The sequence below is a fragment of the Bos taurus genome, chromosome 1, assembly GCF_002263795.3.
Source record: "Bos taurus isolate L1 Dominette 01449 registration number 42190680 breed Hereford chromosome 1, ARS-UCD2.0, whole genome shotgun sequence".
NCBI classification, from domain to species: domain Eukaryota; kingdom Metazoa; phylum Chordata; class Mammalia; order Artiodactyla; family Bovidae; genus Bos; species Bos taurus.
In genome coordinates this window covers 100,151,001-100,178,586 of record NC_037328.1, presented here as the reverse complement: position 1 = coordinate 100,178,586, position 27,586 = coordinate 100,151,001, and the positions used below count along the sequence as shown (strand labels likewise).

The following is a 27,586-nucleotide window of genomic DNA, read 5'->3' as shown; positions in this document are numbered from 1 at the left end:
CACTCCAGAATTCTTGTCTGGAAAATCCCATGGGCGGAGGAGCCTGGTGGGCTGAAGTCCATGGGGTCGCTAAGAGTCGGATAGGACTGAGTGACTTCACTTTCACCTTTCACTTTCATGCATCAGAGAAGGAAATGGCAACCCACTCCAGTGTTCTTGCCTGGAGAATCCCAGGGACGTGGGAGCCTGGTGGGCTGCTGTCTCTGGTGTCGCACAGAGTCGGACACGACTGAAGTGACTTAGCAGTAGCAGTAGCATTAGAATGCAAAACTATAACACTCCAAGGTGATAGGGGAAAATTCAGAAGATCTTGGTTATTCTAATGACATTTTAAGATACAACACAAAAGACAGGATGCACGAAAGAAATAATTTATAAGCTCAATTTCATTAAAATGAAATTTTTCTGTTCTATGAAAGATACTGCTATGAGAGTGAGGAGATAATCCACATATTTGGAGAAAGTTTTTGCAAAACACATACATAAAATACTGCAATCTAAAATATGCAAAAGAACTCTAAACTTTCAAAGTAAAAGAATAGACAATCCGATTAAAAAATGGGCCAAAAACCTTAAAAGATAACACAGATGACATATTTGGCAAATAAGCATACGAAAAGATGTTCAACAATATATGTCACTACAGAATTTCAAATTAAAATGAGATACCACTACACAGTTATTCAATTCAGTTCTGTTCAGTGGCTCAGTCGTGTCCGACTCTTTGTGACCCCATGGACTGTAGCATGCCAGGCCTCCCTGTCCATCAACAACTCCCAGAGTTTACTTAAACTCATGTCCAATAGGTCAGTGATACCATCCAACTATCTCATCTTCTGTCATCCCCTTCTCCTTCTCCCTTCAGTCTTTCCCAGCATCAGGGTCTTTTCAAATCAGTCAGTTCTTCGCATCAGGTGGCAAAAGTATTGGAGTTTCAGCTTCAGCATCAGTACTTCCAATGGATACTCAGGACTGATTTCCTTTAGATGGACTGGTTGGACCTCCTTGGAGTCCAAGGGACTCTCAAGACTCTTCTCTAACACCACAGTTCAAAAGCAACAATTCTTCAGTGCTCAGCTTTCTTTATAGTCCAACTCTCACATCCATACATGACTACTGGAAAAATATAGATTTCACTAGATGGACCATTGTTGGCAAAGTAATGTCTCTGCTTTTTAATATGCTGTCTAGTTTGGTCATGACTTTTCTTCCAAGGAGTAAGTGTCTTTTAATTTCATAGCTGCAGTCACCATCTGCAGTGATTTTGGAGTCCAAAAAAATAAAGTCTGTCACTATTTTCACTGTTTCCTCATCTATTTGCCATGAAGTGATAGAACCAAATACCATGATCTTCGTTTTCTGAATGCTGAGTTTTAAGTCAACTTTTTCACTCTCCTGTTTTATTTTCATCAAGAGGCTCTTTAGTTCTTCTTCACTTTCTGACATTAGGGTGGTATCATCTCACTCACCTAGAGCCAGACATCCTGTAATGTGAAGCCAAGTGGGCCTTAGGAAGCACCACTATGAACAAAGCTAGTGGAGATGATGGAATTCCAGTTGAGCTATTTCAAATCCTAAAAGATGATGCTGTGAAAGTGCTCCACTCAATATGCCAGCAAATTTGGAAAACTCAGCAGTGGCCACAGGGTCAGTTTTCATTCCAATCCCAAAGAAAGGCAATGCCAAAGAATGCTCAAACTACCGCACAATTGCACTCATCTCACATGCCAGTAAAGTAATGCTCAAAATTCTCCAAGCCAGGCTTCAACAACACATGAACCATGAACTTACAGATGTTCAAGCTGAATTTAGAAAAGGCAGAGGAACCAGAGATCAAATTGCCAACATCCGCTGGATCATCAAAAAAGCAAAAGAGTTCCAGAAAAATATCTATTTTTGCTTTATTGACTATACCAAAGCCTTTGACTGTGTGGATCACAATAAACTGTGGAAAATTATGAAAGAGATGGGAATACCAGACCACCTGACTTGCCTCTTGAGAAATCTGTATGCAGGTTAGGAAGCAACAGTTAGAACTGGACATGGAACAACAAACTGGTTCCAAATAGGAAAAGGAGTATGTCAAGGCTGTATATTGTCACCGTGCTTATTTAACTTATATGCAGAGTACATCATGAGAAATTCTGGGCTAGATGAAGCACAAGCTGGAATCAAGATTGCCGGCAGAAATATCAATAACCTTAGATATGCAGATGACACCCTCCTTATGGCAGAAAGTGAAAAAGAACTAAAGAGCCTCTTGATGAAAGTGAAAGAAGAGAGTGAAAAAGTTGGCTTAAAGCTCAACATTCAGAAAACTAATATCATGGCATCTGGTCCCATCACTTCATGACAAATAGATGGGGAAACAGTGGAAACAGTGACAGACTTTATTTTGGGGGGCTCCCAAAACATTAAAAGACACTTACTCCTTGGAAGAAAAGTTATGACCAACCTAGACAGTATATTAAAAAGCAGAGACATTACTTTGCCAACAAAGATCTATCTAGTCAAAGCCATAGTTTTCCCAGTAGTCCTGTGTGGATGTGATAGTTGAAGTATAAAGAAAGCTGAGCGCTGAAGAATTGATGCCTTTGAACTGTGGTGTTGGAGAAAACTCTTGAGAGTCCCTTGGACTGCAAGGAGATCCAACCAGTCCATCCTAAAGGAAATCAGTCCTGAATATCCATTGGAAGTACAGATGCTGAAGCTGAAACTTCAATACCTTTGCCACCTGCTGTGAAGAACTGACTCATTTGAAGAGACCCTGATGCTGGGAAAGATTTGAAGGCAGGAGGAGAAGGGGACTGCAGAGGCTGAGATGTTGGATGGCATCACCGACTCAATGGACATGAGTTCGACTAAACTCCGGGAGTTGTTGATGGACAGGGAGGCCTGGAGTGCTGCAGTCCATGGGGTCACAAAGAGTCAGACATGATTGAGCAACTGAACTGAGCATGGCCCTGCACATCAGAGCAAGACCGTTTCCCCCTCAGTCAGTCTCTCCCATCAAGAAGCTTCCACACGCCTCTTATCCTTCTCCATCAGAGGGCAGACAGACTGAAAAGAACCATATAATTATTAGGATCACAAAAATCCAAAACTCTGAGCATTCCAAATACTGGCAAGAATGTGAAGAACAGTAAGACTCATTAATTGTTGGTGACAATGAAAAGTGATAAAGTCAATTTGAAAGAGAGTTTGGTGGTTTCTTACAAAATTAAATATATTTCTCACCACATGATCCAACAACTGTGCTCCTTGTTATTTACCTAAATAAGTTAAAAACTTATGTCTAAACAAAAACTCACATATGGATTTTTGTAGCAGTTTTATTCACAATCACCACAACTTGAACACAACCAAGATGTCCTTTAATAAGTTAACATATAAATAAGTTGTGGTACATCCAGACAATGGAATCCTATTCAGCAATAAAAATAAGTGAGCCATCAAGCCACAAAAACACATGGGGACACCTTTAAATGCATTTTATTAAGTAAAAGAAGTCAATCTGAAAAGACTTGTATGATTTCAGCTATAACCATTTCGAAAAGGCAAAACTGGAGAGTAAAGAGATCTGTGGTTGCTAAGGGTTAGGAAGGAGTGTTGTTTGAAAAGGCACAGCACAGAGGATTTTTATGGCAAAGTTTGTGCAAATTTTATACAAAGTTTTTATAAACTTTATATTATTCTATAATGTTGGTTACAAGTCATTATACATTTGTCCAAACCCACAGAATGTACACCACCAACAGAGAACCTTAAAGTAACCTGGGGACTCTCAGTAAAAATGATACATAACAAAGGTACTACTCTGGTTTGGGATGCTGGTAGTGGAAGAAGCTATGAGTTTGTGGAGGCTGAGAGTATATGGAGACTCTGTACTTCCTGCTGAATTTTCCTATGAACCTGAAACAGCTTTAAAAAATAAAGTCTATTTAAATAAATCAAGAATCTTTAAAGTAACACTTAATGGCCATTTGTATTTAGCATTTTCCCAAACACAGTTGTAACACCATGCTCCAGGAAGGTTAAAAATAGCTTATGGCCTAGACTTGGAGCCCTGCAAAGGCCTAAATTCCCGTATGGATATAGTTCATGGTCATATGATTTAGAAGCTTAGTAGCCAAAGATGTTAAAATCAGCAGGATTATCTTAAATCACTGTTCTCTACCATCTGCTACCCAATGAAAAGGTAATCATCAGTTTTACTATGAGTTATTTTAAGTAATGATCTCTGGTCTCTCTCAAATTCTTCACATAAGAAATATTTATTGGTTTTTCTGAAAATCTAAGTAGATAAAATAAAATCCTAAATAGATAAAAGCTGATTAGAAATCATCTAATTCCTATATTTTAGTTTTGGTAAATGAGACTTAAGAAAGGAAGTGATATGTTCAAGGTCACACAATGATTTAAGGCAGAAATGAAAACAAAATCTGATTCCCAGGCCAGGATACTTTGCTATGACTGTCTTTAAAATGATCTCAGCATCTGGGAATTAAAACCAGACATTAGTACATACACAGTATTCTAATCTATAGATCCTCAGGGTACAACTAGTGATAACAATGTAGCTATATAAAGAGATGATTTGTATTGGTTTGGTTTTATCACTTATGTGAAACTTTACAACTCAAATATTTTGGGAAAAGAAATAGTGCAAGGGAGAACAAAGTAAAGCATGCCAATCAGACTTCTGTCCGAAGAGCCCAGCCATGTAAACTTTTAACTGATAGCTCAGGTATAACTTTCAGAGTAGTTTTATATTGGCTGTTTTTTTTCTCTGAATACAAATACCATTATCCATTAACTAAAAAGAATATTTGATAGAAAGTTACATATTTTCAACCAATGTTCTGAGTATCAAATTTTCTGGGTTTAAAATGAACAGCAAAATAGGCAAAGCTTTATATAATCTGCAATACTTATTGATTTTATTAAATTACTTATATTCACTGTTAATAATATTAAGCAAAAATGAAAAAAGTTACCTTTTGAGTTGTCTTTATAAGAAAAAGAGTTGTTACTCAGATGAAGGTGGAAGAGGTCAGATTTTCTGTTGGTAAATACATGATGTTGATGGATGTCATTTTCATACAGAAAAGCATTCTGATAATCACGAAATGTGTGACTTTCATGTTTAGGGACAAACAAGAGAATATAGTTGAAAGAAATTATACATAAAAATGTTAAAACACTCAGCTTATTGAAATAAATAATTTACTTATTATTATAAATTAATAATTTAAATTATAAAATAAATAAAAATAAATTATAAATAAAATTTAAAACTCAGCTTATTAAACTAAATATAGTAAAACCTTAAGGAAACAAGGTTATTCACATTAATTTAATACTTGTTTCAACATACTGTAGATGCATTCTAAAACAGCAAGTACCTTAACAGTATTATGAATTTAAAAGAAATAGGCAACTGGAACAAACCTGATTTAGCTGCAAATTTTTCATTGAAAGTTTCTTTTTTAAAAAATAGTCTAAAGTAAGTTTAATTTCTTATGGTCTTTCTTCTAAAAATGAAGAGATATCTTTCAATCTCATCAAGCTGATGAAAATAAGATTTTATTGCTTAAATAAACTTTTTATTTGTTCATCATGACTATATGGGTTCAAAAGCCTTATGTGGTATTTATATCTCAATTTTAATGATGATTACCATATACAAGCATAGTTAAAATTGAACAACACTTTCTATGAGTTGAATTTAATAATACTTGATATTATGTAAGCTCTACATGGTAGTGGGTGGGTTAGTCACTAATTTGTGTCTGACTCTTTGTGACCCCATGGAATGTAACTGCCAGGCTCCTCTGTCCACTGGATTTTCCAGGTGAGAATACTGGAGTGGGTTGCCATTTCCTTCACTAGGTGATCTACCCCACCCAGAGAGGGAAGCGGCATTTCCTGTTTGGCAGCTGATCTCCTGCATTGCAGTCTGATTCATTACTGCTGAGCCCACCAGGGAAGCTGCAAGCTCTACATAGTACCACCATAAAAACTCATGGATTATGCTTGACCAAAAAGGTTCTTTTGTCACTTATGATCCTTTATGATTTTTCTAGAAAAGAAGCTCTATGGGCACCTCCAAACCCAATATGCAAAACTATTGCCAAACCATAATCAGTAACTCTCTCTGTCTTGTCTAACATGGAGGTCAAGGGAAAGGCTTGTGATAAAATATACGAAAGAAGCAAATTAGAGAGTAGAAATGCTGTACTTCCTTGGTTTACAGTAGTGCGTATAAGTATAAACCTCTTACCTACTGACCAGAATCTGGTTGTCTCCTGCCAAAAGCACATTTGCTGCTAGATAACTGGGTCTATGTGTCCAAAGTGAAAGTGAAAGTTGCTCAGTCCTGTTCAACTCTTTGCAACCCCATGGACTGTAGCCTGCCAGGCTCCTGTGTCTATGAAATTCTCCAGGCTAGAATACTTTCAGGTCCAAGGGCATCACTTAGGCCCACTGCTGTTCCAAAATACTGACAGGGGCCTAAGGTGATCTGAACATATAAACAAAGAATCGGTGTAGGGGCTACCTAATAGAAGCTTCATTCTGCTGTTTACCCAACTTAATACTTTGCAGTCAAAACACCTGAAATCCTAGCCAAGTTTTCAACAGCAGAGAGGACTTGGAATAATTTATATATTACTAGTAGATACAACAAGATGTTATTTTTCATTCAAAATGACAAAATTTTTTTAAGTTACAACCTGAATCATTATAATTCATTTATTTATCACACAGTAAAATCTAACTAAGAAGTAATCTATAGTTTGGAGGCTTTTTTTTTTGTCTCTCAACCTAATCATTAGTATACATTTTTATTTAGGGTTCATAACAAACTGAAGTAAGCAAAATCCAAAGAGTATCTTTGCAGAAAGTAAGAAAGTTTATATGAAATATATAAGACTTGGTCAGTCACTTCAAATAATGACAATTCCTAAATTCTGAAAGCATCTATTAAATAATCCAGATGTTAGGTAAAGCATAAACATATGATTATAGATAATTTTCTAATTATTGAATGCTGATAAATATTAGTAATATTGTGTGCTATGCTCAGTCACGTCTGACTCTCTGCAACCCCATGAACTACAGCCCTCCAGGCTCTTCTGTCCATGGAATTTCCCAAGCAACAGTAGTGGAATGGGTTGCCATTTCCTTCTGCAGGAGATCTTCCCGACCCAGGGCTTGAACCTATGTCTCCTGCATCCCCTGCACTGCAGACAGATTCTTTACCACTGAGCCACCAGGAAAGCCCAGTAATACTGTACCCAAATTTAAAGACGGCTTAAGTAAAATATATTCTAACATTAAATTCATATGCTTTTTATGTTGTGAACTTCTCAAAAGATAGGAAATTTTTTGTGAGTGTTTAACAAGCATCAAAAGTGAATTAGAAATATCTTACCTTTGTGAACTGTCTGCATCTGCTAACTCAACTTTATAAGGCACGGCATTTCCTGGTTCTTCAAATTCCACTTCATAAGTCTTCTTAAACGGATGTTGTATAATATTAGTATGTTCAGCTAATTTATGATACATTAACCAGCTAACTTATTCACAGCATTTAGAGAATTTTTCTTCTCACAAAAAATGTCATAAACTCGCTGACTATATGCCATAGAACATGAATTCCAAGAGAACTAAACAAATTCAACAGATAATTGTTGAGGGCTTTTGCTGTATAGTTCATCTTATCACCACTACTATCACACCCAAAGCCAAACATAACAACTTAGATTTTATTTTGTAACTACAAAGCGCCAAGTGAAGTGCGAGTGTTAGTCATTCAGTTGTATCCGACTCTTTGCAACCTCATGGAGTTCAGGCTCCTCTGTCCATGGGATTTCCCAGGCAAGAATACTGGAGTGGATTGCTATTTCCTTCACCAGGGGATCTTTCCAACCAGGGTTCAAACACAGGTCTCTTGCATTGCAGACAGATTCTTTACCACTGAGCCACCAGGGAAGCCCTCAGTGCCAAGTAGATGTTTTTAGTTTTCTGACCAGCATGTCATAAGCTTACTCTATGCCGCAACAATTTAATGAAGAGCAGCCACAAATATACATGCATGTATGTTCTCCAAGCCAGGCTTCAGCAATATGTGAACCGTGAACTTCCTGATGTTCAAGCTGGTTTTAGAAAAGGCAGAGGAACCAGAGATCAAATTGCCAACATCCGCTGGATCATCAAAAAAGCAAGAGAGTTCCAGAAAAACATCTATTTCTGCTGTATTGACTATGCCAAAGCCTTTGACTGTGTGGATCACAATAAACTGTAGAAAATTCTTCAAGAGATGGGAATACCAGACCACCTGATCTGCCTCTTGAGAAATCTGTATGCAGGTCAGGAAGCAACAATTAGAACTGGACATGGAACAGACTGGTTCCAAATAAGAAAAGGAGTACGTCAAGGCTGTATATTGTCACCCTGTTTATTTAACTTATATGCAGAGTACATCATGAAAAAAGCTGGACTGGAAGAAACACAAACTGGAATCAAGATTTCCGGGAGACATATCAATAACCTCAGATATGCAGATGACACCACCCTATGGCAGAAAGTGAAGAGGAACTCAAAAGCCTCTTGATGAAAGTGAAAAAGGAGAGTGAAAAAGTTGGCTTAAAGCTCAACATTCAGAAAACGAAGATCATGGCATCTGGTCCCATCACTTCATGGGAGATAGATGGGGAAACAGTGGAAACAGTGTCAGACTTTATTTTTCTGGGCTCCAAAATCACTACAGATGGTGACTGCAGCCATGAAATTAAAAGATGCTTACTCCTTGGAAGGAAAGTTATGACCAACCTAGATAGCATATTCAAAAGCAGAGACATTACTTTGCCAACAAAGGTTCGTCTAGTCAAGGCTATGGTTTTCCTATGGTCATGTATGGATGTAAGAGTTGGACTGTGAAGAAGGCTGAGCGCCGAAGAATTGATGCTTTTGAACTGTGGTGTTGGAGAAGACTCTTGAGAGTCCCTTGGACTGCAAGGAGATCCAACCAGTCCATTCTGAAGGAGATCAGCCCTGGGATTTCTTTGGAAGGACTGATGCTAAAGCTGAAACTCCAGTACTTTGGCCACCTCATGCGAAGAGTTGACTCATTGGAAAAGACTCTGATGCTGGGAGGGATTGGGGGCAGGAGGAGAAGGGGACAACAGAGAATGAGATGGCTGGATGGCATCGCTGACTTGATGGACGTGAGTCTGAGCGAACTCCGGGAGTTGGTGATGGACAGGGAGGCCTGGTGTGCTGCGATTCATGGGGTCGCAAAGAGTCCGACACGACTGGGCGACTGATCTGATCTGGTCTTATCTGACGTGTTAATTTGTTCAGAATCTTCAATTTATCCAAAGCAGAAATAAATATGTTACTAGGCATACACACACACACACGCACACTGCAGAAGCTATTAACCTAAAGAAGAAAGTAGTATGTCAAAAAGTACTTCCTCTATTGTATTTCTTCACTATGACAACCATAGAAAGAGCAATATTGAGGACAGTGGGTATATTCTGTTACTAGAGGATGAGAAAGTCAGAAATGCATTCATCCTGGAGCTGGAGCTATGACTTACTCTGTCTCCAGCTGATTTTACTTGGTGTTTTCCAGAGGCTTATATTCAAGTTATTATTATACTAAATCCATTAAATCTTAAAACTCTTTTCCCTTTAAATAAAAAGTATTAAATGACATTCAACAAACTAAATGCATAAAAATTTTATTAAATAAATATCATATAATGAGAATAATCTTTGTTTAAAAGCATGATAACGTAGAAAACTAAATACTGGGTTGGTCAAAAAGTTCTTCTGGGAACAAACCTTTTGGCCACTCAATAAAATAAACATTAAACACCATCTCTATAAGTTAGAAGATTGAAATATCTTCTTATCTCCCATACTATGACACAATATAAATTTAGCTCACAAATTTACTGTTTACATTAAAATAATAGTCTGTTGTATTCCTACCAGCATATTTAAGTTAAAACACTTGTAAATTTATACTATTAAACTATGCTTAATTATGAAAGATTATCTTGCTAAAAATAATATGTAGTTGGTAAGTACATATAATTTATGTGTTGTGAATTTCCTCTCTGTTAAGTAATATGAGTGGTCATTATGCACTTACATCATCCAGTTCAACTATTTTTAGAGATGGTTCAGGTCTCTCTATGTTTAATTCTTCTATTGGCAGAAAAAGAGCTGGGGGTTGTATCTTGATATCTTCAACTAGAAAATAAGATTAAAAATAATATCATCCAGAGTATAGCTTACCTGATAATTCATCTTCAAATAACATAGGCAACAATGGAAGAATGTTCTTCTGTGCAGCCACTCAAAGGTATAAACACTCTCAATTTTCCCAGCTCAAGTAAATTATTTAGCATTCAATTTTTAAATGAAGCTATTTAAAATAAAAGCTACATCTAGAGAATAAGAAGGAGAGTGTGTGTCATTCTGATCTAGAAATAGTGTACAGTGTAGTGAGAATGATACAGTAAAGGAAACCAAAAGAAGATGCTGATTAATGCTCAGTGTATATAAGTTGAAATAGTAAATTCAAAAATATCTCATCGAGGCTGAACTTACCATCACTATCTTCATCATTTTCATTCTGAGAACATTGTGCCTCACTAGTGGTTTTACTCTGAGGTGTGAAGGTGTCTGGTAGCATGTTCTGAAGTTGCTCCAGTGGAGTTCTACAAAACAAAAAGCAATTAAAAGCCTAAAGTACATTATCTAAAATTTCTTTGGATGAGATCTTAATTTATTTCACAAACAAATGAGTCTACAAAATTAATAAGGAAAATATAGCTATACCTCTAATTTACAGAAGAAATGTATAACTGCATAACATAATCTTAGTCTACTAAAACAATTTTGTAAATCAAATTAACATCACACAAGATTTTTAATTGCATATCCTACTGTTTTTCTGTTTAGGATTAAAATCAAAGTTATGATAGAATTCAGTGTTCTTGCAAAAAACACATGGAGTCCATGAAACATCACGCTGTTCAAAAAGCTAATTTACAAAGGTGTGCTGCATCTCACACAGGGAACTGAAGATATTTTTCTAAACGTCCACTAAGCCGACAGGGTGATAAAACAGGTTTCCACTCTATGAACATGAGGTGCTGTGGCTGAAGCATCTTTCACCTAATTAACAATGAGGTCTGATGTGGCCTGTCTCACATACAAGGCAATGAAGCATGGGAATCTTTAGAGGTCTTGTGCATTTGATCCCAAAGGATATTCCAAAGCAGTGGGGAAGGGAGTCACGTTTTAACTGAGAAAGTAAGTAGCTGCACATCTCTTCTAGATTATATAATGCTTGTGGAGTTCCACATATAAAAGTCAGGGCTTTCTTAATAATATCCACAGGTAACATCAATATTTAAAAAAAAAAAAATGTTCCAAGCTATGTTCTAAACCATTTGGGGTACTGAATCTTAATAGGAATACTAAATAGGCATTATTATTATCTTAATTTGGTGAGAAAACTGAAGCACAAAGAAATTAACCAACTTGTTCAAAGTCATTCAGTGAGTAAATGCAGCAAAGAGAATTTGAATCCAAGCAGTCTGCCTCCCCAAGCCCATGTTCTTAATCATTTTGCTATATTGCCTCTCTCACAATTTGCAAAGACACCAAAAATTTAATGATCTCCTGGCAAATTGTGACTGTGAATTTTCCCAATATATGCAATGTATATGTCAGTACACTCCAAAATATTTATATATTATCCAGATTTGAAGAGCATGTCATGTTACATCCACAATTTAATTAAGTGATGGAAAATATTAGAGAGTAAAGGTCAAAGACAAACTGGCATCTGGCCACTGGAAACCTCTTTCCAGTTTGATGTGAAAATACTTTATAAAAATTCAATTATTGATACACATACATGTACTAATATCTATATACTCCTTCATGAAGTTAAAACATCAACTTTTAGGGGCAAAACTCTGAACCAAAGCCTTGTACAGTCCAGATAATAGAGTACTGGAGCTGAAGGGGCCCCTTAGATCTATTTCAAACTTAGTGTTTTGCAGGTGAGAAAATGTGGACCAAGAGAATTAAAGTGATTTGCCCATGAACAAACAACTAGCTAGTGAACAAACCAAGTCTGCACTCTGGATATTAAGACCTTAGCACCACTGCTTTGTTAAAAGATCATGCCACATAAATAAAAGACGACATATGCTTTAAAATAGGATTACCTCACCAGATTTTCCTTTTTTTAAAACTTAAACAAAAGTATACCCAGCATTGACCAGTTCATTGGGGAAACTAAACTGACCAAATCATTCTTGAAATGAGTGTTCTAAATTTATTCTGTGAATCACTACAGGCCTGTTAGCCTCAGAATCACCAGAGAAAATCTTTTTTTAAATGCAAAGCCTCAGACAATCCTTAAAAACATTGATTTTTAGGTTTGCCTCAGACGATCCTTAAAAACACTGATTTGTCTGAGGTTGGGTAGAGAAATCAGCATTTTCACTTGCCCCCATACTTCTGATGATCAGCTAGACCTGAGAAGCACATATAATTAAAATAGGGGGGCTGGAGTAGAAATAGCAACTAATTGATAATATCCATCCTTAAAATACTGTAAATACAAATTGTATGATCCCTTTCATGAAACTTTCCTAGCATTTAAAAGATCCACTAGAAAAAAAGGAAAACTACACCAGTGGGACTTCATCAAGCTAAAAAGTTTCTGCACAGCAAAGGAAACATTGACAAAATGAAAATGAAAAGACAACCTATCAAATGAAAAAAGATATCTGTAAATCATATATTTAATAAGGAATTGACATTGAAAGTACACAAATGACTCATACAACTCACCAAAAAAAAAAAAAAAAACCAAACAACCCAATTTAAAATAGGCAGAGAATCTGAATAGACATTTTTCCAAACAAGACACACTGATGGCCAATAGATATATGAAAAGTTGCTCAACATCACTGATCATCAGGGAAACACAAATTGAAACCACAATGAGATACCATCTCAATGAGATATCACCTGCTAGAATGGCTATTGTCATTAAGAATAGAAAACAACAAATGCTGGAGAAGACAAGGAGAAATAAGAAACTTATACCCTGTTGGTGGGAATGAAAAACGGTGCACCTGCTATGGAAAACAGAATAGAACTACCATATGATTTACTTATTCCACTTCTGGATATTTATTTGAAGGAAATGAAAATATTAATTTTAAAAGGTATAACAGGAAGTACCAGTATATGTCCAAAGGATCATCTAACAGAGAGATCACTCATTCATCTAAACAGAAGACCTGAGCTATTACCCAAGAAAATGGAAGAGTGGTCCTGAAGTTATTTCAGAAATTATCAAGGCTATCCCTCCCATTGGGTTTCCCAGGTGGCTCACCAGTAGATAATTCAACTACCAAGGCAGGAGATGTGGGCTCGATCCAATCCCTGGGTCAGGAAAATCCCCTGGAGAAGGAAATGGCAACTCACTCCAGCGTTCTTGCCTGGGAAATCCGATGAACAGGGGAGCCTGGTGGGCTACAGTCCATGGGGTCACAACAGAATTAGACAAAACTTAGCAACTAAGTAATAAAAAATCCTTCCCATAACACAGAATCTCCAATGCAGTAATGTCCAGTAAAACCCTGAGGGTAAGGCTGCCCTTATGATCCCAGACTAGAACAGTCATAATTCCAGGCCAGGGGAATTACAACCATGTGACCCATCTCAGAGTCATCAGAGGAATGGGGCCACCCAAAGTCATGGGGATGGCAAAACAGGTAGAGCCACCCAGAACGTTGGGGGCCCAGCCCTTGCCACACAAGGCTCAAGGCAGCAGTACTGCCTCAGTGTGTCCAGAAGAGGGCTTTCCACCCAGTGGGCCTGGACAGCAGAGGACTGACAAAGGAAAATTCTCAAGAGTTAAGGTCTAACAGCATTGTCTTGTTAGGTTTCAGACTTGCTCAGGACTTGTTCCTTTTTTATTCCTAATTTCTCCCTTTGGAATAGGAATATCTATCCTATGCTTGTCCCACCTTTATATCTCAGAAGCACAGAACATATTTGATTACACAGATTCACAGTTAGAGAGAAATCTATCTCAGAATGAATCATGCATTGAATCTCACCCACATCTGATTCAGATGATATTTAGATAAGATTTTAGAATTAAGAGTAGAATTTTGAGGTGACAGTGGGACGACTTAAGACGTTGGAGTCTATTGGGACAGAATGAAAATATTCTTTAAATGGGAAGGTCATAAACTGTGGAAGGCCAAGAGCAGAAAGCTCTGTTCTGAATGTCTGTGTCCCCACAAAATTTGTACATTGAAACTCTAACCTCCAAGGTGATGGTACTAGGTAGTGAGCATTTGGGGGGCGATTTGTTCAAGACAGTAGATGCCTCATGAATGGGATTAGTGCCCTTATAAAAGAAACCCAAGAGAGACCTCTCACCCCTTCTGCCCTTTGAGGACACAGTGAGAAGACAACCCAGTCACCAAGTCTGCTGGCACTTTGATCTTGGACTTCCCAGCCTTAAGAACTGTGAAAAATAAACATCTTTATAAGCCACCCAGTCTATGGTATTCTAATAGCACGAACAGACCACGACATTCATTATTAAGGCAAGAGTGATTTTATAGCAGAGAATATTGGTGAGCACCACATCAACTATGTGTTCAAGGTTAACAACCTGGTGATGAGATCTACCAACAGTACAATCATGTGATATCATGCAGTAAGAAAGGCACCTCCTCTCTCATTCTTCCTCAAAATGTATAACCTCAATCTTATTATGAAAAAACAGGAGCTAGACCCACACTGAGTATATTCTATGAAACACCTGACAAGTACTCATGTCCATGTCATGCAAGACAAGGAAAGAGCAAGGAGTTGCAATGGAGAAGGAGATAGGACAAAACTGCACTCTGAGACCCTAAATTGACTCCTGCAACAGAATAAGGATGTTAGTGAAAAACTGCTGAAATTCAAATAAAGTGTGTAGTTTAGTGATTCATATTGTACCAGTGTTAATTTTTTGGTGTTGATATATGCTGTGATTATATAAGATGTTGCCATTAGGGAATGCTGAATGAATGATATGTAGAAATTCTTCATACTGCTTTGTAACTCTTAATTGCATGCCTTATTTCAAAATAAGAAAATTGAAAGAAAAGGAATACATCCATGAAAAACAGTTGAAGGGATATGGTAATCTGTCAAATAAAAGCTTCAAAAGAGGCATGAAGACTGATTTTTAAAATATGAATTTAAATATGATTTGAAATATGATGTGAATTTTAAATATGATTTTAAAATAGGAAAGGATATCATTAAGAGGAGAAAGTCAATTTGGTCTGTACTGTATATTGTCACCCTGCTTATTTAACTTCTATGCAAAGTACATCATGAGAAACGCTGGGCTGGAAGAAGCACAAGCTGGAATCAAGAGTGCCGGGAGAAATATCAATAACGTCAGATATGCAGATGACACCACCCTTACGGCAGAAAGTGAAGAGGAACTCAAAAGCCTCTTGATGAAAGTGAAAAAGGAGACTGAAAAAGTTGGCTTAAAGCTCAACATTCAGAAAAAGAAGATCATGGCATCTGGTCCCATCACTTCATGGGAAATAGATGGGGAAACAGTGGAAACAGTGTCAGACTTTATTTTTTGGGGGCTCCAAAATCACGGCAGATGGTGATTGCAGCCATGAAATTAAAAGATGCTTACTCCTTGGAAGGAAAGTTATGACCAACCAAGATAGTATATTCAAAAGCAGAGACATTACTTTGCCAACAAAGGTCAAGGCTATGGTTTTTCCAGTGGTCATGTATGGATGTAAGAGTTGGACTGTGAAGAAAGCTGAGCACTGAAGAATTGATGCTTTTAAACTGTGGTGTTGGAGAAGACTCTTGAGAGTCCCTTGGACTGCAAGGAGATCCAACCAGTCCATTCTGAAGGAGATCAGCCCTGGGATTTCTTTGGAAGGAATGATGCTAAAGCTGAAACTCCAGTACTTTGGCCACCTCATGTGAAGAGCTGACTCATTGGAAAAGACTCTGATGCTGGGAGGGATTGGGGGCAGGAGGAGAAGGGGACGACAGAGGATGAAATGGCTGGATGGCATCACCGACTCAATGGACGTGAGTTTGAGTGAACTCTGGGAGTTGGTGATGGACAGGGAGGCCTGGCGTGCTGCAATTCATGGGGTCACAAAGAGTCAGATACGAGTGAGTGACTGAACTGAACTGAACTGGACTGAACTGGTTTAACTGGCAGAATTGGGCCCAAGTTTAGCAACTAATCAGAAAAAAGTGACAGTTCACTAGGAGATATTATAGCAGGCAGAATGTTCCAAAGATGGAGGGAGCCATCTCAGGAGATGGTTTTGCATTACTGGAAGTGAAACAAGAGTTTGAAAACCACTCTTCTGGTATATTCTAGACATGTTTTCTAACACCTTACATGCCAAAATGCGGTTCAGAGACTAGCATTATCCATAATAATATCACATTGGAGCTGTTAGAAATTCAGAAATGCAAGATCTCAGGCTTGGCCCATACCTACTGAAGAAGAATCTATGCTTTGCCATTGTCTCTAGCTGACTCACAGGCAAGTGTGAGTCTCACTGCTACAGGGCAAACCAAGCTCCTGGCCTTTAAAGGTACCTCCCGCTATGGTTCTTATATCATGGTAAAATTATGAACGACTCCAACATGTACCCAATCGTTTTGGTTTGATATTTAATAGTTTAACTTTCAAAAAATTTATGAAATGGTGCAGTTAATGATACAGTTTTTGAATAAAATACATTTGAATACTATTAATAAAACTATAAAATTAAAAGTCTGGTTAACTTAAAAGTACTTTCAAAGTTTCTGAAGAGTATAGCCTCAAAAATCACCTTTCAAAGTAAGCTTTCATGTATTGCATTATTTTTGCTATTTTTTAAAAACTATGTACTGTAGTTGTGCCTTTTTTCCCCCACATACATATTTTCAGTTAGACAGACCCTAAATCAATCATGCATTATATACATAAATTGAATTAAAATTCTTATCAGTATGGTAGAAGCCTCACAGGGACTTAATATTGTTTTAAAATTATTTACACAGATGTAAAGTACATAAATAACACTGCTACAAAAAAAAGCATGTCACACAAGAAAGAAACAGAAATAGCTTTTACATTTTTTATTGATAATGCAAAAAAAAAAAATCAGAAAATACCTTCTATGTTTTTTAAGCCATAATTTTTCCATGTAGGATAGACTATCTTCCTTAAATTCAATAGTAAGTGGTTCTGTCCAAATTTTCAGATTAGTTTGTACTTCACATTCTTCCAATGAATCTTAAAAAAAAACCATAATATGCATAATTAATATAACCTAGGATACAAATTACCATATCTCTCAAGATACAGAGCTCATCATTTTTGAGGCAAAGGTGCCTTGATATTTGTCTATACAATCAATAGTTCTAGGCTTAAATGCTGTAAAAATGCCAAATATTAGTGATGTATTATATTTTTATAGTTTTCTTCAATAATTTCTTGGGAAAGAAGTCTTATGATTCAGAATGTTTTTAAAGCAGCTAATTATTTTACACAACAAAGATAAAAACACATAGATTCATTATATATTCTATAAAGGCATACACACAGAAAGGCATGTATTACAGCCACTGACAATAATATTTACACATTATGGGAAATAGAAAATAAATAACTCAGAATGGCACCTGGAGGAGACAACTGTCCTCATGAATTTATATCTACATGGCAATTTACTTCCAGATGCTTAGGATGTTTCTGAAGTACTACTAAATTAAAAGCACCATTCAGACATATTTAAAACTGATGGAGATTTCTGGGAAAAAAAAAAAACAAGAGCAGTGTAAATCCAGATTTTCTCATCTCTCCACCCTCCTAAATATTAGACCTTTCTCCAAACTGACCATAATAGCAGGAAAAATCTTGGAGAAAATAGAGAAGCAGTAAAGAGGGAAACAATTATTCTTTCATAGACTGAAACTACAGAATAATCCAAAGTGCATACTGCAGGTTTTAATAAATAGCTTTTAGAAGCAGCCAAATGCCAACTATGAAAATAAACCAAAAGAATGTGTCATTTACTCCCGCTCTTCCCACAGTATAGAAGAGTGCTGAATAAAGCAATTAGAAGGTGTACTTTGCCAACAAAGCTCTGTATAGTCAATGCTATGGTTTTTCCTGTAGTTATGTACAGATGTGAGAGTTGGACCATAAAGGCTGAGAAAGTGAAAGTCACTGAAAAGTGAAAGTGAAAGTCACTCAGTCCTGTCTGATAAAGAAGGCTGAGCACCAAAGAATTGATGCTTTTGAACTGTGGTGTTGGAGAAGACCCGAGAGTCCCTTGGACTGCAAGATCAAACCAGTCAATGCTAAAGGAAATCAGTCCTGAATATTCATTGGAAGGATTGATGCTGAAACTAAAGCTCCAATACTTAGAGCTTAAAGTCTCCAATACTTAAAGCTCCAATACTTAAAGCTATAAAGTCGTCACCTTATACGAAGAGACGACTCATTGGAAAAGACCCTGATGCTGGGAAACATTGAAGGCAGGAGGAGAAGGGGGACGACAGAGGATAAGATGATTGGATGGCATCACTGATTCAATGGACATGAATGTGAGCAAACTCCAGGAGACAGTGAAAGACAGGGAAGCCTGGCATGCTGCAGTCCATGGGGTCGCAAATAGTCGGGCACAACTGAACAACTGAGAAGCACCACCAGGATACATGAACTAAAAGAGCAGGAGTCAAGGAGAACAAGTCATAGGAGAAAGAAAAGCCCTCCACTGTGAGTCCTCCTTTTCATGAGGAAAAAAAAAAAAAAAAAATCCCAACAGGAAAGCTGAAAGTAAAACAATGAGGACTTTTTTTTTTTTTTCTGGCCAAGTCAAGCCACTGACTTGAGCGATAATCCCCAAGTTTAGGAGGGTGATGAGGAGGAAGGAGATGAAGCAGCTGGCCTGTGCCCCACTCTCCTCCCATCAACAATGGCACATTCCCAGGAAATAAGATGGCAGGTGGCCTGGGTTAACTTGATTGTGAATATGCTAACTAGACCTTCTGGCACTTTTCACTTTCATGCATTGGAGAAGGAAATGGCAACCCACTCCAGTGTTCTTGGCTGGAGAATCTCAGGGACGGCGGAGCCTGGTGGGCTGCTGTCTATGGGGTCGCACAGAGTCGGACACAACTGAAGCGACTTAGCAGTAGCAGCAGACTTTCTGGCAAATGGATTAATGATATTTTCTAGAAAGAGTCTTTAGCTATGTAATGCATTAAGCAGGATAATCTTTGAAGTTGCTTACAGAAAACAAATCTAGAACACATGGATTTATGAGGCATGCCTCCCTGAACAATGCCATGCAAGCTCTGTAACTTAGGTTTTGGTTTGCTCCCTTGTTTAATGGTTCCCTGGCTACCTTTAGTGTGAGATGTTCCATTGTTTATACTGAAGGAATGATAGGTACTTTGCTTAATAGACAACACTTTTAAAAGCCTTAAGATACAAATTTGCCCAAAGTGTTTAAGGAACAACCAAGAGGCCAGTTGTGTGTGTGTTTATTTGTTCGGTTGTGTCCAACTCTTTGCAACTCTTTGGAATGTAGCCTGCTAGACTTCTCTGTCCATGGAACTCTTTGGGCAAGAATACTTGAGTGGGTAGCCATTCCCTTCTCCAGGGGATCTTCCCGACTCAAGGATCAAACCAGGTTTTCTGCACTGCAGACAGATTCTGTACCCACTGAGTCATCAGGGAAGCCGTAATATTAGTGAACCTTCTAGGTCATTGTAAGTACTTGCCTTTCACACTGAAGGAAATGAGATTTTGGAGTTCACTAAAACATAATCAATAACACAAATAACTAGGAAACTTGAAAACTCAAAGCTAATGACCAAGATACATGGGAAAACACAATGTCATGTGTAGTGAGGTACACAAATTATATATACAATTTCATCTGTATCAGGCCAGCAATTGTTTTTTTAAGCTGCCAATTTGTGTTGGTGATAATGGGAAGCAGCCAGACTATTTATACACTGCAAGAGGGAGTACTAATACATTGGTAAATAATTCAAGTTTACCTAGTAGAGGTGAAGACATGGATACCCCCATAATCCAGCTATTTTACTCCTAGGAATAGAACCCAGAAAAGTGTGCATATGAGAGCTAGGAGACCTGGGTAACAATATTCTTAACAGCAGTGTTTGCTGGGTAGGGTTAAGGGCACAAGTGATGTTGAAACATTCAGAAAGTAAAAATTATGAAAAGCTGTTACCAACCCTAGACTTGAGAGAACAATGGAGGAAAACTTTGTAAGAATAACTGAAAGCAATGGCTGTGGATGAAAGGTCATCTGAGTGTTGCTTTCTAACATAAGCAGAGAATGCAGTCACGGCAAAAATCTCAGCACATGAAGAAGAGGGAGAGTAAATACTTCAACCTCTTTCCTCCCCCAAACGGGAATCAACCCAGACAATTGTCAATGTTTAAACAGGTAAACAGTGGTATAAGCAGAGAACTGTTAAGCAGTGACATGAATGAAATACAGCTATGCACATCTTTATGGGTAAATCTCAGTAAATAATCTTGAAAATATTAAACCAGTTGTAAAAGAATAATATACAGCTTTCCATTTACACAGTGTTTGTGTGTGTGCTCAGTCGCTCAGCCATGTCCGGCTCTTTGTATCCCTTTGTACTGTAGCCCACCAGGCTCCTCTGTCCATGGAATTTTTCAGGCAAGAATACTGGAGTGGGTTGCCATTTCCTCCTCATCAATATCTTCCAGACCCAGGAACTGAATCCGTGTCTCCTTTGTCTCCTGCATTGCAAGCAGATTCCTTCCTGCTCAGTCACTAGGGAAGCCCATCAGTTCAGTTCAGTTCAGTCACTCAGTCGTGTCCAACTCTTTGCAACCCCATGAATCACAGCACGCCAGGCCTCGCTGTCCATCACCAACTCCTGGACTTCACCCAAACTCCTGTGCATCGAGTCAGTGATGCCATCCAGCCATCTCATCCTCTGTCATCCCCTTCTCTTCCTGCCCCCAATCCCTCCCAGCATCAGAGTCTTTTCCAATGAGTCAACTCTTCACATGAGGTGGCCAAAGTATTGGAGTTTCAGCTTCAGCATCAGTCCTTCCAATGAACACCCAGGACTGATCTCCTTTAGGATGGACTAGTTGGATCTCCTTGCAGTCCAAGGAACTCTCAAGAGTCTTCTCCAACACCACAGTTCAAAAGCATCAATTCTCCGGCACTCAGCTTTCTTCACAGTCCAACTCTAACATCCATACATGACCACCGGAAAAACCATAGCCTTGACTAGACGGACCTTTGTTGGCAAAGTAATGTCTCTGCTTTTGAATATGCTGTCTAGGTTGGTCATAACTTTCCTTCCAAGGAGTAAGCGTCTTTTAATTTCATGGCTGCAGTCACCATCTGCAGTGATTTTGGAGTCCAGAAAAATAAAGTCTGACACTGTTTCCACTGTTTCCCCATCTATTTGCCATGAAGTGATGGGACTGGATGCCATGATCTTAGTTTTCTGAATGTTGAGCTTTAAGCCAACTTTTTCACTCTCCACTTTCACTTTCATCAAGAGGCTTTTTAGTTCCTCTTCACTTTCTGCCACCATGTTTAAACACATGCTAGTTTAACAATATATTGTTTAGAGAAGCATACATGCAATAAACCACAGGAAATTAAGGGAATGAGAAATACAAAATCCAAGCTAGTGATAATCTCTTAGAGGGAGGGAAGAGGGCGAGAAGAGATTCTTACTGCATTGTTTTTCTCTATAAAGTATATAAATTTTATAAATATTCTTTTTATCTACTATCTTAGAAAAAGGAAAATATTTATAAACGTATACATACAATATACATACACAAAAACAGTAATATTTATAATACTTTGAGGCAAAATAATCACATATTTTATCAACAGAAGTTCTCATCTTGATGATTTCTCCACAACAACCACACTGTGATTCCTCTCTAGCTTATTGTGCTACAACAGTTTCCCTTGTTCTCTAAGATCCAGCCACACACATCTCCCTTCAGTTGCATTAACACAATATGGAACTCTCTGTCATGGAGCGCTTTGCACATGTTAATCTGTCTCTACATTTCAACTCATTTTCTAGACCTCAACTTGAACCTTGGCTTCTTAGAAATCCTTTTTTTGATCATTAGTATAAGTCAAAGTCCTAACAGGAAAGAGAAAACTCAAAGGGGTAATTAGAAGAAGGCCAAATGAGGGAACTAACTTATAATCAGGGAGTAGAGCTGAGGAAACAAGGGATGTTGAAGCACTCAGAGACCAAAAATAGTGGAAAGCTGTTACCAACCTTAGGCTTGAGAGGACAAAGTGTAAGTAGTTATGGAAAGCAATAATTGTGAACAAAAGGAAATCTGAGTGTTGCTAATAACATAGGCGGACAAGGCAGTGACTGCAAAATCTGAGTACATCAACAAATAGAGGGAGAGTGATACCTCTCCCTTTTCTTCTCACCTTCAATGTTTTGCTAGTGTCTCCAATTAGCCAAACCCAACTAGAAGCCAGAGAACAAGGGAGCTATGTGATGCAGTCTCTAGAGTCAGCCTCTAGAGGCATTAGTTCAGTTCAGTCGCTCAGTCGTGTCCGACTCTTTGCAACCCCATGAATTGTAGCACGCCAGGCCTCCCTGTCCATCACCAATGCCTGGAGTTCACTCAGACTCACGTCCATCGAGTCAGTGATGCCATCCAGCCATCTCATCCTCTGTCATCCCCTTCTCCTCCTGCCCCCAATCCCTCCCAGCATCAGAGTCTTTTCCAATGAGTCAGCTCTTCACATGAGGTGGCCAAAGTATTGGAGTTTCAGCTTCAGCATCATTCCTTCCAAAGAACACCCAGGGCTGATCTCCTTCCGGATGGACTGGTTGGATCTCCTTGCAGTCCAAGGGACTCTCAAGAGTCTTCTCCAACACCACAGTTCAAAAGCATCAATTCTTCAGTGCTCAGCTTTCTTCACAGTCCAACTCTCACATCCATATATGACCACCGGAAAAACCATAGCCTTGATTAGACAAACCTTTGTTGGCAAAGTAATGTCTCTGCTTTTGAATATGCTATCTAGGTTGTTCATAACTTTCCTTCCAAGGAGAAAGCGTCTTTTAATTTCATGGCTGCAGTCACCATCTGCAGTGATTTTTGGAGCCCCCAAAAATAAAGTCTGACACTGTTTCCACTGTTTCCCCATCTATTTCCCATGAAATGATGGGACCAGAAGCCATGACCTTAGTTTTCTGAATGTTGAGCTTTAAGTCAACTTTTTCACTCTCCTCTTTCACTTTCATCAGGAGACTTTTTAGTTCCTCTTAACTTTCTGCCATAAGGGTGGTGTCATCTGCATATCTGAGGTTATTGGTATATCTCCTGGCAATCTTGATTCTAGCTTGTGCTTCTTCCAGCCCAGCGTTTCTCATGATGCACTCTGCATAGAAGTTAAATAAGCAGGGTGACAATATACAGCCTTGACAAACTCCTTGTCCTATTTGGAACCAGTCTGTTGTTTCATGTCCAGTTCTAACTGTTGCTTCCTGACCTGCATACAAATTTCTCAAGAGGCAGATCAGGTAGTCTGGTATTCCCATCTCTTTCAGAATTTCCCACAGTTTATTGTTATCCACACAGTCAAAGGCTTTGGCATAATCAATAAAGCAGAAATAGATATTTTTCTGGAACTCTCTTGCTTTTCCATGATCCAGCGGATGTTGGCAATTTGATCTCTGGTTCCTCTGCCTTTTCTAAAACCAGCTTGAACATTTGGAAGTTCACAGTTCACGTATTGCTGAAGCCTGGTTTGGAGAATTTTGAGCATTACTTTACTAGCGTGTGAGATGAGTGCAATTGTGCAGTAGTTTGAGCATTCTTTGGCATTGCCTTTCTTTTGGATTGGAAGGAAAACTGACCTTTTCCAGTCCTGTGGCCACTGCTGAGTTTTCCAAATTTGCTGGCATATTGAGTCCAGCACTTTCACAGCATCATCTTTCAGGATTTGAAATAGCTCAACTGGAATTCCATCACCTCCACTAACTTTGTTCATAGTGATGTTTTCTAAGGCCCACTTGACTTCACATTCCAGGATGTCTGGCTCTAGGTGAGTGATCATACCATCGTGATTATCTGGGTCATTAAGATCTTTTTTGTACAGTTCTTCTGTGTATTCTTGTCACCTCTTCTTAATATCTTCGGCTTCTGTTAGGTCCATACCATTTCTGTCCTTTATCGAGCCCATCTTTGCATGAAATGTTCCCTTGGTATCTCTAATTTTCTTGAAGAGATCTCTAGTCTTTCCCATTCTGTTGTTTTCCTATATTTCTTTGCATTGATTGCTAGGAAGGCTTTCTTATCTCTTCTTGCCATTCTTTGGAACTCTGCATTCAGATGCTTATATCTTTCCTTTTCTCCTTTGCTTTTCGCTTCTCTTCTCTTCACAGCTATTTGTTAGGCCTCCCCAGACAGCCATTTTGCTTTTTTGCATTTCTTTTCCATGGAGATGGTCTTGATCCCTGTCTCCTGTACTATGTCATGAACCTCAGTCCATAGTTCATCAGGCACTCTATCAGACCTAGGCCCTTAAATCTATTTCTCACTTCCACTGTACAAATCATAAGGGATTTGATTTAGGTCATACCTGAATGGTCTAGTGGTTTTCCCTACTTTCTTCAATTTAAGAGGCATAGAATCAGGTAAAAATAAGAGAAAATGAATGCAGAGAGACAGTCTACGAAGTTTGCATCTAAACCTCCATTTGTATGTCTGTTTCTCTGCAAAAAGCAAGGAAGAGCAGTAGTGTGCTCAGTCATGTCTGACTCTTTGAGACCCCATGGACTGTAGCCCACCAGCCTCCTCTGTCCATGGTATTTTTCAGTCAAGAATACTGAAGTGGTTTGCCGCCTCTTACTCCAGGGATAGAACCCGTGTCTCGCGTCTCCAGCATCGGTAGGTGGATTCTTTACCACCAGCAAAAAAAGCAAACAAAACAACAAAAAACCTGAGTCGTGTCTGAAGCACATAGAAAACACAAAGTTCTATAGTATGAAGCGCATAGAAAATACAAAGTTTTCACTGGGTATCATGGTGAAAGCCACTTAGTCGTGTCTGACTCTTTGTGAGCCTATGGACTATATGGTTCATGGACTTCTCCATGGCAGAATACTGAAGTGGGTAACTGTTCCCTTGTCCAGGGGATCTTCGCAATGCAGGGATCGAACCCAGGTCTACCACATTGCAGGCGGATTCTTTACCAGCTGAGCCACCAGATTTCAATGTAGTGATAATTCCAACTAAATTTAAATGTTAGATACCATCAGTAAGTGTCATATTAGTATGGAGGAAAAACAGGGGAAAAAAATAATTACTCAACATAAAACATAGCTGCCATCATTCTTCATTTTGTAGCTGGTTTTGGCTCAGTTGTAGAGAATCAACCTGCAATGCAGGAGACTCAGGTTCAATCCCTGTGTTGGGAAGATCCCATGAAGAAGGACATGGCACTCACTCCAGTGTTCTTGTCTGGGAAATCCCATGGACAGAGGAGCCTGGCAGGCTACAATCCATTGGGTCATAAAAGAGTCTTAGCAACTAAACAATAACAACTGAATCCTACCTTGATTTGATTACCATAGCTTCCTTCTTTCACCACCTATTCGATGTTCACCTTCCTATCTGCTGATAACTTTTAGCTGGTGGAGTGTCTCAAATCTTCATTGCCAAAGATTCAAGACCATACCCTTCTTTTCACTGGGCTACCACATTTTTTTCCCAATGAACATTATTACTGAACACAGGAAAACAATTAAGTTTGCTGCTGATTTGTTTGCAGATAAAGTCTACCTTTTCTTGACTATATGATAACAATCCAAGCGTTCCTTCATGCTTGTGCTGAAACAACATGGTCAGTACAGTGACACTTGCTGACTATTAATTCAGTGTGATGAGCCCTCAATGGCAAGGGGTAGTCTCAGCTTCCTGTTTAATGGAGGTTCTGCTGGAGTTTCATGTAATGCACGGTACCCTGAAGGAAAAACACCCCAAATTCACAAGATGTTGTTTCTCAACTGGAACCCATACTGAACCCATACAGGCCGTTCTATAAAACTATCAAGCCTGCTGGATAGTGCTGCACATGGTAAGATGAGTGAATTTCGTGGGTATGAGCCTATTTCTATACCTCTTTCATAACAAAATGAGTGTCTTGCTCTCAGACACTCATTGTGTGAGATACCATGGTGACAAAGCTTCTGCTGGCAGACACACTACAGGAAGAGAAGGCAAATCTTTTTCTGAAATACATAGCTTCTTTCTGTGAGAACAAATTACTGCCCATGATGGAAAGGGTCCAATATAATCATTCTGTAACAGATACTCCCTGTTCACCAAATCCACTTAGCATCATGACATCAATCTAATAATCAAGCATTATCTTCTGTGCAATAGCAAGACAATCAAGGTTCTTTGGGACTATATAATGCTAGAAAGCTGGAGAATTAATGGAGGTCTGGAGCTAGATTGTGAATGTATACCATGACATCTACCATATGATATCAAACTATTTCTGATTATATTTATTGATAGAAACAGAAAAGAATAATATTTGATATTGGAGCAGCAAACTACAACCTTTGCACCAAATGTGGCCCACCATTTCTGTATGGCTTTCAAGGTAAGAGTAGTTTCTACATATTTTAATGGTTGAAAAAAGTCAAAACAAAGATAATATATTGCAACACGTGAAAATTACATAAAATTCAAATTTGCATTCAAAGACAAGATTCTTTTTAAAAACAGTCACACTCATTTCTTAATATATTGTCTTTCATGTTACAATGGCAGAGTTGTATGACCCTTATGAGTGGACCTCAAAGCTTAAAATATTTAAAGTGACGGATATAGAAAATTATAGAAAAATTAGCTGCTGGGTTAGGTTAGTAGCTGTCTCTCCTCCAACCATAGAGAATGTGTTGGTTTTCTCCAGTAAAGATGCTGCATCCAGTAAAGCAACTATGACCTGTATCATCATCATCTGATCAAGTTTACTCTAACTTGCAGTCATTTTCTAAGATCATTGGCTTTTGTACCAAATACACAAGTTAAATGGAAATGTGCTTCCCTGCTAGCTCAGCTGGTAAAGAATCCACCTACAATGCAAGAGACCCAGGTTCAATCCCTGGGTGGGAAAATCCCCTGGAGAAGGATGTGGCAACCCACTCCAGTATCCTTGCTTGGAAATTCTTCTGGACAGAGAAGCCTGGCAGGCTACAGTCCACGGGGTCGCCAAGAGTCAGACACAACTTGGTGACTAAACCATCATAATAAAAAGCAGTATTCCTGCATCTTTCAAGTCTTTGATGTTGCCATTAATCTTTGCAATTCCCAGAAACTGCAACCCCCTGGTTTTGCTTCCAGCATGGTATTTTAGCATGCACACTGACAAAGAAGGAAG

The 27,586-nt window shown here is 38.5% G+C and overlaps 1 protein-coding gene across 7 annotated transcripts in view; it reads right to left on the bottom strand.

Annotated features, from left to right (window-relative positions):
* The window catches only part of ZBBX (zinc finger B-box domain containing), a 124,696-nt gene that overhangs the window by 27,678 nt on the left and 69,432 nt on the right, over positions 1–27,586 (bottom strand). For 6 of the 7 annotated variants that reach the window (XM_024995664.2, XM_024995678.2, XM_024995685.2 and 3 more), the window contains 5 exons: positions 17,277–17,397; positions 10,629–10,738; positions 10,168–10,268; positions 7,436–7,518; positions 4,998–5,137 (listed from right to left, as the gene is read on the bottom strand). In XM_024995664.2, the coding sequence (XP_024851432.1) occupies positions 4,998–5,137; positions 7,436–7,518; positions 10,168–10,268; positions 10,629–10,738; positions 17,277–17,397 (555 nt within the window). The remainder of the gene's footprint in view (positions 1–4,997; positions 5,138–7,435; positions 7,519–10,167; positions 10,269–10,628; positions 10,739–17,276; positions 17,398–27,586) is intronic. The other variant, XM_024995673.2, reaches the window with a different exon arrangement.